The 15,117-nt window shown below is 35.7% G+C and overlaps 1 protein-coding gene across 3 annotated transcripts in view; it reads right to left on the reverse strand.

Moving 5' to 3' along the window:
• The window catches only part of HIPK3 (homeodomain interacting protein kinase 3), a 90,211-nt gene that overhangs the window by 13,937 nt on the left and 61,157 nt on the right, over positions 1-15,117 (reverse strand). For all 3 annotated transcript variants that reach the window (XM_021685347.2, XM_021685344.2, XM_021685345.2), the window contains exons 3-8: positions 10,289-10,412; positions 3,370-3,489; positions 2,610-2,696; positions 1,919-2,103; positions 665-824; positions 147-270 (exon numbers count right to left, since the gene is read on the reverse strand). In XM_021685347.2, the coding sequence (XP_021541022.1) occupies positions 147-270; positions 665-824; positions 1,919-2,103; positions 2,610-2,696; positions 3,370-3,489; positions 10,289-10,412 (800 nt within the window). The remainder of the gene's footprint in view (positions 1-146; positions 271-664; positions 825-1,918; positions 2,104-2,609; positions 2,697-3,369; positions 3,490-10,288; positions 10,413-15,117) is intronic.

The raw sequence follows: 15,117 nt of genomic DNA on the forward strand, positions 1-15,117 counted from the left end.
TAAAGGCTACCAACCAGCTTAAATTTAATTCAAATGTGGCACTAAATATATCAAAAACTATGCAACATATTTAATTACTAGATGCCTAAATTTGTTTAAAAATAATATATGCCTAAGTTCAAAGTGTAATTTAAATCAGGGAGTACCTTGAATAGCTGGGGGACAGATAATCAGGGTCTGCTGAAAAGCATCACCACAACCAAAATGAGCAGTTCCGGCCTGTAGAGGAATTCCATGGTGCGCCACTGAATGAGCGGACGTGGTTAATGCCTGAAAGGATCAGCACAGGCGGCATTATCCTGAACAGTCTTCTAACTGCCACGCGCATGCTTTACAAATGCAATTCGAATACACTTCTTAAAATCATACTTCTATTGATAAAAATGGACCCAGAAACTGATTTTACTCAACTTTACTTTTCGTAGAGTTGCTGTACAGAAAGGCAGATGGGGATACTGACAGTGAAAGGTGATAAAATAAATGAGCTTCAGCAGACATGCTCTGATTGTTACCCTGAAATATTCAAGATTTCACAAAATAACCAGTGAGACCCTCAGCAGCACGTGACTTCTAACTGCTGACATAAGACTTCTATATACCTCAAAAGCAAAATGAGCAATCATAAGAAAAGGAGTATAAATTATTAAATACTCTAAGTTCTTACCTGATTTCTTAATGTGCCAATTTTAGTAAAACTTGCTGTCAGATTGGCAGTACTGCCTGAAGCAACTGGTCTTAAAAGGGAAGTTTTATTGTGATTATTTGTGTCACATGAGTTTGGGTGGGACTTACAAATATCCATAATATGAAAACAGGACTTTACACTGCAAAAAAAAAAAAAAGGAAAGGAAAGGTGATTGTAATATTATTTTAAATGTTTAGTTAGAGTAGTTTAAAATTTAAAGTTTCCAAAAGAAAAAAATTTCTACCAGAAAACCTACAAAAGACTGAATTTTAAAGCAAGTGAAAGTATATCTTATATCTGCAATATTTTCTAAGACATCAAAGCAATAGTGAGCATTTTTTGACTAGCACAATTTAATTTTATGACTGCTGCCTGAAATAATTTTTCCTAAATTTCTAGATCTCTACATTCCTAAACTACTGGTACAAAGTATATGGTTATCATGTTATTTTCAAAGTGCTTATATATGGAAATCATTAGATATTTTTAACTGTTGGGGATAGGGATGGGGAGAGTAGTTGGGCTTTATAAAAATACCAATTTTGAGGGTAATCCATAATAATTAATACTGCTTTGTCCCTATACCTTCTTCCTTCAGTCATCTAAAAATATTAATATCAGTCATTAAATAATATTAAATTATACTAATATATAAAAATATTAAAATATTTTATAAAATATTAAAAGAAAAGGTGTGGGCTTTAAAGAATTCATAAGATTTGTCTAAGGTAAATCTGATAAGACCTTCTCAATTTGAGAATATATTCTTCTCCACTAACCCATAAAAACCCTCCTTTCCTTCCACAACACAGAGGACAAGGTGTGGGCAGGGAAAGCAAACGGTGTGAAGGGAAATTAAAGACGGAGTTTGCAGGACTCAAAAGAGGATGGAAAACTGTTAACGCTTCCTTTTATTATATATATGCCTGGTTATTCAGTGATTAATATAAAACAAATATATAAAATATATAACATAATATACAAAAATATAAAACAAAGTGATTTCAGTATGGTATTTTTGGAAAAAGAACACTGGAATGCAACTCAGATTTATATTCTGGTACTAGCTGCCACTTACTAGTCCATGTGAATTTGGCCAAGTTAGCTTAACCTCTTTCGACTCCATTTACTTACATTTAATAAATATACTGAATCATCTCTCTAACACACTAATTTTCTACAGACTTAGTATTATTTTTCCAGATCATTTAAAAAGATTTTCAAGTAACATACTGGTTGCTATGAGGGAAATCTAGAAGATGTTTCATATTAACAAAAGGATGGTTCAAAGTCTCAGCTGGAGTAATTCTTAAATCTGCATCAATCAGCAACATTTTCTTCAACAGACTAACAAATTCTCTTCTATCAGCTTTCTCAGCCAAAAGATCACTTCCTTCCAAATCCATCACTGTGTTCACCTATAAGATCAAAATTTCAAGTTGTCAAAAAAAAAAAAAAAAAAAGCCACAGAAGTTAGTATATGTTAAAGATTCAGTTTAAAAAAAAAATACCACAACACAGAAAAGAACAGAGGACTACAATTATTTTGAAACAAGAATGAGTAATTGAGTTTTAACAAATTCACAAAATGTTTCAAGGTATCAAATAGTATTTAAAACAAGGGAAAAAATTGTTTTAAACAAATATCCACTTCTAACAAAATATAAGGAAAATAAATTGGTACAGCTAGGATTTTCCCTCTTAAAGAAAATACTTTTTACTAAAGCACAGGATGGTATAAATTTAATATTTGATGAAGACAAATGCAATTTAGTTCCTGAGAGGAACAATTTTGTTTGAAAAGCTTAAATCCAGCAAGCACTCTATAGTTCTTTAGAAGACGATTAATATGTGGTGGCATCCTTGGCATTCAAGTGCAGCATCGTAAGCAGGGAAAACTAACAAACATGACTGTGGTACTCACATGCACTATATCATCCAGACTGTTGAATATGTACTTTCTGGCTTCTTTAGACTTCATTCCTGTCTCTGCCTCATGCTCTTCTAGTGTCTTATTGGATATCAAAGAGGGAAAATAATATATTATTACCCACCATTTGAAATTCTTTATTTCTTTAGTTCTGGCACATCTAGTCTAATACATTGAATATTCTAAGGCAAGGAATTCCAAAAGATTAACTATCAAAAATGTACTTTTTAAAAGTACAAAAAAAAAAAAATGAGAAGACTTGGTTCAGGTAAAAAATACATATCCTATCATATATATATATATATATATATATATATATATATATATAATCCTATTATATCCTTTATAAGTAACTGGTTATAGAGTTAATCATTGAGGATTTACTAATCCCACAAAGAGCCTAGGAATAAATTAGGTACTTGGGTTATGGAGTAAAATGGTGAAATTTAGTCCCTGTCCTATAAAGCTTAATAATGGGAAACTGGGTAGAGAAGATGAAACATACAACACAGAAGTAATTACATACATAAAATCTAAAAAACCATTTAAGATGAGTTAATTATGTTGCCAGGTTAGAGAATGAGCTAAGTTATTCGGGGAAGGCTTTTTTCCCCCCCATTAAAAAGGGGGAAGGGTCAAAAATGAAAATTCAAAAGAAGAAATACAGTAAAATAAAAATAGGCATGGGGGATATTATCCACATGATGCATCTTAGAAAAAATGTTTTCCTGAATATTTTTTTTTAATGAATTACCTTTAATCTCCAACCAGAATGAGAAATATCTGTTTCTCTGCAAAAAAATCTTGTGGATTTCGTGCCCACATTTAACAACTGTTCTCCTGGTAAACCTTGAGTCTGAGAAATATATCGAATCTGAAAAATAATTTATAAAACAGAAGAGTTTATTCTTTCATGTAATAGATATTAACTGAACACCTATTCTCTATCAGACACTAAGCTCGATGTTAGGTCAAGAATTAAATGACGTAGTCTATGCCCTCAAGAAATTCTAGTGGGGAGCATACAAGTAAACAATTATATTACAGGGTTGTAAGTACCATAATAAATACAAGCTTATGGGAAGACAGAGAAGGGACATGTAAAATAATTGTAGTCACATAAAGTTCCAGAAGAGGTGATGCTCAACTTGAGTCTACAAGGACAAGTTAAGAGTTCTTTAGCCCTGAAGAGTGGGGAAAACCTGACTATGATATATGCTAAGGTTGTAATATGAGTAAATATGCAAAATCAGGAGAAAATACCCACACATTCAGATCCTGGAAGCGCGGAGGTTCACTCAGTGAAAAATGACAAGAGGTAAAACTGAACTAGCAGGCAGAGGGCTTCATCAGTAAGGTAAGAAGTTTTATCTGTCCTCTTTCCCTTTATAAGCCCCAAGTGCCCATTGTTTTATCTCTAAATCTGTATATAAATATTTATCTCTAGCCCTGGAGCTGTAGATCCAACTGCTTACTGAAACTCTCTACCTGGCTGGACCTGAGGTCCCTCAAAGAGAACATATCCTAAACTCAATTTTCCCTTAAATCTGCTAATCCTCATGTATTTCCCAGCAACAAACACCAACACTAACCACCCAAACCAGAAACCTGAAACTTACACCAGACACATACCCTCTCCCTCATCTCTCTCCCCACAACATCCAAAACCCTAACAATTTTACCTCATTAGTATTTTTCCTAACTGTCCCTTCTCTCCATCCCTCTTTTAGGTCTTCTTCAATTTTGAGTTATACAATTTCACAAGCCCCCTAACGTAGTTTATCTGCCTCCCTAATGATGCCATCCACTCACCCCCAATTCATTACTCACACTAACAGCCATTCTGGCAAAACACAAATCTGTTACTCCCCTGTATAAAATCACTTCCCCTCATTCCACATCCCATAAGTGGCTGAGTTTGAGTTCCCTGTTTTACAGAAACAGAAAGTGAAAAGTACCCCAAGGTACTTTTGCTAGATGCTACATCAGAGTTCTCAGATGGTAGGAAAGGTCTTCAACAATTCAACAAACATACACAGAGCATTTATTATATGTCAGATGCTAAAGATATGCAAATGAATAAAACACGGTGACAATCTGCAAAAGCATATTAATTCAGAATAAATATTTAAGCACATAATATGCAATTAAGCTAGGAAGTGCCATTATGAAGAAGAAAACAAAGTGCTAAAAGAACACAGAGAATAGGGTAATTAACGTACCTATGAATTTGAGAGGGCACTGAAAACAAAACAAAAAAATGGCAAGTGATCTTGTGAGTTTATTTTTGGTCATAATGCCTGTCCTGTCTTCTAAAGAAAAACTGTTCCATCTATACCCCCTAATACATGAAGAACTCACCCTTTGCCTCCTCCGTCCCTAGTGAATTAAGGGTGAAAACCTGACTCAGAAGCAATTAATTCATAAATTCAAGTTGTGAACTCAACTAGAAATAAGCTAATAAGCAAATGAGATTTACAATGTCAGGAATGTGAATTAACAAGTATCAACCACTGTTGAGGGAGGAGCTAAAGGGTTACAAAATGGAACTGGAGTTTGGTGGCCACGCTAATCTAACCAAAGTTCAGAGTGAGCAGAAACTCTGAGTAGCAAGTTAGAACCAGAAGAGCAGTCAACTTATGACCCAGCTTCATCCAAAGTGAAGTTCTATCATGTCTATTAATTCCATTAAGTGCTGCTTTGAATCCAAAAGCACTTCCAACTCCACACTTCACAAAATCCAGTCATATTACAGCTCCATACTTGGGTTTTGGTGACAGTCTACACATACGTACAGGAACTCTTACTTGAGCCAGCTTGAGAAGGTCTCTACATAACCCAAATAGCCTGACAAAAAGAACTTTAAAGATTCCCATTCCCTCATAACACTCAGGAGCTGAAATAGTCAATTTTATTTTTCTTACATAGGATATGACTTGAAATTACCAAGTAAAATAATTTGAATATAAATTCAGACTTTTAGCTGTTCTTGATGAGATTCTAAACTCCAACCATTTTGCAAGAACAATCAACATTACCAAGTTAATACTGTCCATCTACCCATAAAAATATTATTTAATTCCCTAGAATGTTTTGGATAGTTCCCTGATAAACAGAAGTTCAATCCAATACACAGAACACATTAATAAGACAGTATACCTACAATTAAGACAGGAAGGGTTGATTCAAGCACAGTACTAATTAACAGGGCAGCCTTCTCTAAACACGCATACCATTTGTTTGTGTACGAATGGAAAGGAAATGCACATATGAGAAAATATGACATGTAAGAAATTCTCAACAAGGTCAGGGCCTAGCTGTAGAATCCAAAATTCAAAGAGGAAATTGCCTTGGAAAAGCTTTAAGAAATAGATGATAAAGATGATTAAAGAGCTAGAACACAAACCCCATAATGAAGAATTAACATAATCTGCATTATTTTTTTTTCCTGGTGACTCAAATGTGGCTTTTAAGTATATAATAATTATAAGTCTACCACTAATTCTTTTTCACCTCCTTTGGGAAAAAGAAACCTGTTATTGCATTAGAAGGTTAAATAAAGGTTAGATATAAGACATACCAATAAGAGTAAAGAGGTAAATTACAATAGATTTCATACAAAGTCTTTATTTTTGTAAATGTTCCATGTGCACCCAAAGCGTGCATTCTGCAGTTCTGCACGTAGTATTGGATGGAGTACTCTATGCCTGTGTCACTAAATCAACTTAGTTAATCACGGGCTCAAATCCTCTACATACTGATCATGTTTCTATTTTTGCTCCATCAATTATTGAAAGAAACGTGCTAAAATTTCTAATTATGATTGTGGGTTTATCTATTTCTCTTCTGGTTCTGTCAATTCTAGATTTATATTACTTTAAAGTTATTACTACATGTATAAAATATAGAATTGTCATATGTTCGTGTTGAACTGAACTCCCCAAATTAATTGGCTAAGCTTCCCCTCTTTATAAATAATGCTGATGAATCTGTAATGTAAGAATACTTCTATTGTTAAAAGCAATGTTATTAATAAAAGCAAAACAGGAAAAAAAAAAAAAAGAATACCTTATACAACATACATTCTGAGAAACATCTGTACAAAATGTTATCACAGGACAAACTGATCAACTAAGTTCCTGGATCCATCCCTAGAACTCAGTCTGGAGAGAGAGAACACCGGTGGAGGTGGATGGATTTGAGAAACTAACATAAAGACCATAAAACCCTCCTCCAGGGACAGCAGACAGGCAGTGGTAGGGTGAAAGTGAAGTCTGGAAGAGGGCTGGAGCACAGACTGGAGCAGGGTTTAGTTGGGCCCTTTCTTGAATGTATCATTATCCATAAGGTAGTGTAGAGGTGGTCCACTGCTAACAGCATAGATTCTGGATTCAAACTGCCCGGGTTAGATTCTTGGGGCAAGTTACTTAACTTCCCCACACCTTGGCCTCCTCATCTGTAAAACAGAGGCAATAGTAGTATGTACCTCTAGCAGTATAGGGTTGCTGTGAGCATTAAATGAATTAATGAAAGTGTAGGAACAGTTTCTGACACATAAAAGAGCTCAGTAAGTAATAATAATATTACCATTACCCACTGTACTGCCACTGTAAGAAAAAAAAAAAAAGTTTAAAAATAAAATAGCAACAGCACCCCAATTAGGTGTCCAAGAATATCAGGGCAGCTGATGACTGGAACAGGGAACAGAAAACAGATAAAGGCATACCCTATTGATGGCCTCTTCACATCCTAATTAGACAATCGTAATCCAGGAAGCTGGTGAAAATCTACGAAATCCAACCACATTAATAAACAGACTAAAGTAAAAAACAACCAAAAAAAACACTTACATGAACATTTTAATAGATGTATAAAAGCATTTGAAAGTCCAAAACCAATTTGGGATAAAAAAAATAATTAGAAAATTAGGAATAGAGGGAGTTCCCTTATCTTGAAAACAGACATTTATCAAAACCTATATAGGACACATCACATTTGGAAATGAGTATATAAAGTCTAAGATTGAAACCAAAACAAGAATGCTTACATCATCACTCTTACTCACTTCCACTCAGATATTTTGGAAAATAACTTTTAAAATACCAAACTAATAATTATGATATAACTATTGATGTTATATGCTAATATATTTTTTAATCATTATATTCTCTTGGAATTAAAGTACTATACATTCTGAAAATACTGTTAATATGGATCAGATTAACACCTGTTCCCAGTTTACAAAACAAAAAATCTATCATGGAACTTAGAAAAAGCTTTGATCAGGGCTTTGTCTCAAATGACCATTGTGACTTTCGACAAGTCATTTCATTTTTCTGGGCCTCAGTTATCCCTTTTATAAAATAGGAAGGAATAGTAAATAGATAATCTGCAGGTCCTTTTCAGTACTAATGTCAGGTGTCCAAGACTAGAACTGTAGAAGTCCCAATCCAAAGTACAGCAGCAAATCAATCTGAAGTTGCCACTAGATGGTGTCCTGCTCCAGAATACCATACATGTCATAACTTGGTAGTCCACAAAACCAGAGGTATACTTCTAGCATTTGACTGGAACTTCAGCCTTCAGCAGCTAAGAGACTATGGGACTCTCCCAACTAGATCACCAACTCTTTCAAAACTAGCACCAGTCTAGCATCCACATCAAGGTTAGGTTGGTAAAAAGCCGAAGGAAACCAGGATGTATGGAAAATGTTACAGAAACTACCTTCTAGAGATATGCTGAACATGGAGGATGAAAGGTAGAGACAGACTACAGAAGCCTAGCATAAAAGAGGTGGTTTATGGGTAGAAAGTCTTTGTAAGAAGATAAGAGATTAAAGTTAATGATAATATCTAATCTAATAATTAATATTAAATGACTTTTAGGCTCATCTCAGCAACACGTAAATCACCAAATTCATAACCTTGCATACCTTTTTTTTTTTTTTAATTTATTTATTTATCTGAGAGAGGCACGGGGTGGGGGGCAGAGGGAGAGAGAGAATCCTGAAGCAGACTCTGCACTGAGTGCAGAGCCGACCCAACACGGGGCTCGATCCCATGACCTGAGCTGAAACTAAGAGTTGGCTGCTTAACCAACTGAGCCACCCAGGTGCCCCCTCATACCCTTTTTGATACAGAGTTAAGCCCTGAAAATCAGAAATAAGGCACATTTTATTGCTACAATTATGTCATGGTTGCATTAAAATGTTCTTTTTTTTTTTTTTTTTTTAAGATTTTATTTGAGAGAGAGACTGAGAAAGAGAGAGAGAGCACGAGAGTGGGGTGAGGGACACAGGGAGAAGCAGACTCCCCACTGAGCAGGGAGCCCAATGTGGGACTCGATCCCAGGACTCCATGATCATGACCCGAGCCGAAGGCAGACACTCAACCAACTGAGCCACCCAGGCACCCCAAAATGTTCTATTTTCTATTTTTTTCATTAAAAGTTAAATAGTATATCATTTAATAAAAATATTTATCTACTAGAAACAAAACTGCTGTAAGCATTTTGTTCATTTTGACTAAAGTTTTCCACTAAAATATGAGTATATATCTCTCTAATAAGGAAGATGCTATGAAACTTTTTCAAATACAGATTAAGTTTATAACTACTCCAAAAAAGAACCTTGGTATTAAAACTAAACAAAACAAAAACACAAGAAAATAGCAAACAACATTCACTGTCTAATAGCTTAGAGAGGCTAATGAACGTAACTGAAAACTATCATGGGAAGTGTTTAATGGGGGCGCCTGGGTGGCTCAGTCAGTTAAGTGTCTGACTTCAGCTCAGGTCATGATCTTGGGGACCTGGATGGAACCCTGTGTCTAGCTCCCTGCTCAGCAGGGAGTCAGCTTGTCCCTCTGCCCCTCTCCCTGCTTGTGCCCTCTCAGTCTCTCAAATAAATAAATAAAATCTTAAAAAAAAGAAAAGTGTTTAATGAAGTAATTTGCTGGATTCTACAGAGAATCATTTAAATAATGTTAAACTAGATTTCCAATGTCACTCAAAAACAGCTTAAAATACTAAAGAGGGTTCAGGTGACTGAAGTACTTAAGCCCAATAATGGTTGCTGATTTAAGATCAATAGTTATGATGCTTTTATTCCTTGAAAGTGGCTGACATTTCATCCATCATCAAAGTCTGTCACCCAAGTGTATCTTTATTATTTAAATGGACATAGTCCAGCCCTTTAAAAATGTCTAAAGAATAAAAATAATACAAAAAAGTGTTTTTGCAAAACTGGTTTGGGGGCCTGTGGACTGTACCTTTATGAAACCTTACTTCAGCTGTTAAAGTTTTTAAAAACCGAATACAGTTTTGAGATCTTGAATTTAAATTCCCTAAGATCTCAGGTTTTGTTACTTTATTTTAAAGATTTTTGGGGGGGGGGGGGCAGAGAGAGCGAGAGAGCACAAGTAGGGGAAGCTGCAGGCAGAGGGAGAAGCAGGCTCCCCGTTGAGTAGGGAGCCTAACGTAGGGCTCGATCCCAAGACCCTGGGATCACAACCTGAGCCCAAGGCAGATGCTTAACAATTGAGCCACCCAGGCGCCCCTTGTCGTTTTATTTTAAAAAGATTTTCATGGGTATTATATACCTGGGGAAATGCATTCCTATTAGTCTATTATTTTTCTTTACATTCTATCTAGATCTATCATGACAGTTTTGTTACCTGGTCATACTCCAAGGCTCCTGGGTAGAGCGGCCATCCAAGGAATAATTCTGCAATCACGCATCCCAATGACCACATGTCTATGGCTTCACAAAATGGCAACCCCAATATAATCTCTGGAGCTCTGAAAAAAAAAAAAATCACAATGATTTTCCTTTAAAATTATCTTATTTCATCTGACATTCTAAGAAAAGTTAGTAAAATGAGAGTAGTCACCTTCTATTTATAGTAACTCTTCACTTTTCAGAATTCTTTGAAGCCTAGACATAATCTTGAATTAAGCTTACAAGGGTACAATGAGTACAACCATTGCTAGGATAAAATCTCTATTTAACATTACAGAGAATTTTAGAAAAAGCACAGATCTTGTACTTGAGACTATAACAGATTAGAAATAATACACTAGAAAGAGAACTGGCGAACTATGAAATACACGCACTGTTGACATCAACAGAACTGAAAACCAGACATTGAGAGGTAAGAGCAAAACAAGCCCAAAGACTAAAAGTGGATCTAGGCCTACATATTTCTTCAGAAAACAATAATAAATATTCACAAAATCAGGACTGTTAGTCATCAGAAGAGACAAGACCAAGTGCAATGTATTCTGCTTTAAAAGGCAGAAAAATACAAGGTATCTAAACAGCTAGAAAGCATTTTAGCACTTGAAGAGCTTCGATTACTTGGAAAATGTATCCCATGAAAAATATCATGCCCAGATAAATTATGTGCTACTTCACATGACTTTACATGAGAAAAAGTAAGATTCTGAGAGGCTTCACATACAGCTATGTAATTCCAAAGTGAGTCATACAATCATAGTTACCCTAAACAGTCTCAAATTTAAGAGAAGTTGAAGGTCAATACAATGAATGGGTTTTTTCATGAACCACTTGAGAATAATTTGCCAAGTAACTTTGTATTTCCTACAAACAAGGATATTGCCCCACATAACCATAATACAATCATCAAAATCAGGAAAGGAACACTGATACATCTCTACCATCTAAGCCTCAGACTCCAAGTCTGGCCAATTATACTAATAATGAATGTCCTTTATGGCAAAAGGATCCAATTCAGAACCATGCATCGCATTTAGTTGTCATATCTTTTAGAATAGTTCCTCAAGTCTTTCCTTGATTTCTATGACCTTGGCACAAGCTATTACAGGCCAGTTCTTTGTAGAATGTCTCAGTGTGGGTTTCCCTGATGTTTCCTGATAATTAGATCCGGGTTATAAATCTTTGGGAGGAGTATGACAGAAGTGATGCTTTTCCTCATGATGTGCTGTCAGGTGGCATACAATTTTGATTTGTTCCAGTAGTGATATGTTCACTTTGATTATTTAACATGGTATCTGCTAGATATTTCCACTATTGGAAGTTCCTCCTTTTCTCTAATTAAATATTTTGCAGGACTTAAATTTGAGACTATATGTGTAAGCCATTACTATCAAATTTTCCATTTCTTCATTTATTTGCCTATGTGAGTATAAATTAATAGAATCCTATTTTATTCAATGAGTTATAATCCATTACAGTAATTATCTATTTTGATACTCTAATTTTCCCAGACTTGACCAGTCACAACTCCCTCAATGAGCTATGAGTTCTCATTACTACTGGGATGGCACTGTTCCCAGGCTCTCTCGGTATACATATTATATACAGTTAGACAAAATAAGGCTTCTGCTAATTTCTTTAACTGAGACTGCTAGTTGTCATTATCTCCTAAAGCAGCGGTTCTCAATCTTGACTGCACATTACAATCACTTGGTCCTGGCCACACTCCATACCAATTAAATCAGAAACTCTGGGGGAGGGACTTGGGAATCAGTATTTTTGTAAAGCTCCTGGGGTGATTCCAATACATGGCCAAAGTTGAGAACCAAAGCCCTAGGCTCAAGTAGTTAGACCAATGGGAAGATTGCTCCATCTTCTCCCTATAGTTCTTCTGATCAGAATAAGTTCAAGGGATAAGAAATAAGCTGTTTTGTACCACTGATGTAGGATCTGTCCAGTGAGTCCTCTCCTGGACATCCCTGCCATAATTCATACTTAAGGTATTAATTCACAAGCATTTGTTAAAAGCAAGTACGTGCTATGAGGCATAAAAGATCTTTAGAACATAGTTACAAAAGGCTTTCATTCTTTTGACAAAATACTTAGTATAGATGTATAAATGTGAATTATATTGACATAACCAAATGCTACATTGGGTAGAAAGAGGGGAAAAAAACAAGTTACACATCCTTACATATTATCATCCTTACATATTCACAATATCGTACAAAAGAAGACAGAGAAGATCTTACCCTTTTTTGTTCACTATGGTATACAAAGAACCTAGCAGAGAATATGCACTCAGTAAACATTTCTCAAATAAATCATTCCTACACAGGTTGGGTCACACAAAGCAAAGCATCAGAGTTTTCGAAATACGGGTTTGAACTAAGCCTTGAGGAACAGAAGTCTAGGCAGAAAGAAAGAGAAATGGCCACAAGAGTTAATAAAGAGTATGTATTAGCCCATACTAAAAAAGATTCAAAGCAAAAAGACAGTTTCAAAAGTATGGAATAAAAAGGGATTCACTAGTGATGTTTAATCATACTAATTTGAATTCTGAAGAATTATTAAGACCAACAGATCTATAGCCATGTAAGAGTTTTATGATTATTTTGCAATATTCACTATGAAAAAGTAATGGGGTTTGAAATTGGCTATTGGAAACTTCAATGTCGTATCTGGCAATGAAAGAAAAGTAACAGAATGATAGTGCCTAGGATATACAACTTAAAGAGACTGAAATTATTTGATACCTGATTAACAATAAGAAAGGAGTTTCTGTCAACTAGACAAAGAGCAATGAATTCCTTCTGTCATTTGTTACCACTAAATGAATGAGCCAAATTTCTAATTGATGGTGACAAGAATGCGGAGACATCTTTTTAAAATCCTGACCAGGACTGCATAAAGCCACTTCAAGCATAAAACTTGAGATACAGGGGCGCCTGGGTGGCTCAGTCGTTAAGCGTCTGCCTTCGGTTCAGGTCATGATCCCAGGATCCTGGGATCGAGCCCCGCATCGGGCTCCCTGTTCAGCAGGAAGCCTGCTTCTCCCTCTCCCACTCCCCCTACTTGTGTTCCCTCTCTCACTGTGTCTCTCTCTGTCAAATAAATAAATAAAATCTTAAAAAAAAAAAAAAAAACTTGAGATACAAAAGTTGTACTCAAAGAAGCAAACTCAAATTTCTCATTTTAAAATATAAAAGTATTTTAACTCCAAGTTTTACACAAACTCATTGTGTATTACTGCATCAGCTAGGGTCTTCAAAAAAGCAGATTAGATGTGCAAGAGATGTCTTGGAGGAAGGCAGGGAGAGGAAGCAGGAGCAGGTGAAGACAGCCCTCAGACCCCGAGCAGTTGTGACATGAGCAAGAAGAGGGGCAAAGGGAGAGGCGGATAGAGAGAACCTCCCACTACAGCGCTGTCAGGATAAAGTCTTGGCTGGGCTAATGCAGAGTCCCTAAGCAAAAGATTACCTGCTGGAGGAGCTCCCCATCAAGCAAGAATAGTTCTAGTACCCCTACTGTGTTTGGTCACTGGCTAGAACAGCCAGGACGCATATCTGAAGGTGCAACAGCTGCAGACTCTCTGTCAACTGCGCTCCCCACTGGAGGTTCTCCTGAAGGGGAATCTGAGTGACACAATTCCATGCCTGCCACAACCATCCTCCCCAAAACTTTCATATTTTATTTTCAAATACATATATGTCATAAAGAAAATGCAACAAATTTCCTCACCACGTCCCATTTAAATGTGCCCAAACTCCAGTCTACCCTAGCATGCCATAGATACTACCATTTTCTATGCGGATCAATGTAAAAGGTTGGGAAACAATACCATAAAGCATCCACAATCTAGATGAAGCTGCCAGAGATGTCCAACTCTACCAGCCAGTCTCACAATAAACTTTAAAAATTAAATTATGCATGAAAGAACAATATATCCATCTGTCAGTAATGAAGAAAGCTTAGTTTTCTGTTTTTATCTTAATTGGCTCTCAAATTCTTCCCCTGGGCTAACTATATTTTTGGATAAAAATGATCAAAACAGGGATTCTAATCTGTGGACCATTCTTAAAAACAAAACAAAAAAAACTTCTGTCCTACTCCTAAAGGAAATTGTTCCACTTCTTTTTTCATCTATCCTAACTCCCTTCTGAGCACCTGTAATGTGGCAGTGCTAAGGCTGTAACAGGGAATAGATACAATTTGTACTTTGGAGACCAGGCACCATTAAACATGTCTACTGAATGGAAAGTATAACAAAACCTCTTATTCACCACTCTATAAATAAAAACTCACAATTAGAAGTGTCAAACCCACAAACTAAAAAAATTAGGTCATATGGTAACAAAGGCAATCTATAGCTAAAATGCTAGTTTCCTTTTTTATTATTTTTTGTCACGTGCTTTTAATCAAATGTATCAATATTCATTAAGAATAAATCCTTTCTACTCTTCTAAAATCCTGAAACACTGATATAAAATATAGTAAAGTGGGTAAGATGAAAACAAAAAAATTTTTTAACTACATAAACTGAACTCTGGGGACTTTTGCCAGAGTAGAAGAGACTGTTGGCAGTCGATGCTTCAAATAAGAACATAGTGAAATACTGTCATTCAGAAAAGAAGACAACTATTAATGGAACATTTTATTTGCTTTACCTCATCTTTATTTACTTTTGTAAGTTGAAAATTCAATTACTGGCAGAAGAAACCCAGCCCTGTTAGGAAAAAGGGTATCTCAGTTCAGGAATTCAGTATG

This window comes from Neomonachus schauinslandi, chromosome 11 (assembly GCF_002201575.2).
Source record: "Neomonachus schauinslandi chromosome 11, ASM220157v2, whole genome shotgun sequence".
Taxonomy (NCBI): domain Eukaryota; kingdom Metazoa; phylum Chordata; class Mammalia; order Carnivora; family Phocidae; genus Neomonachus; species Neomonachus schauinslandi.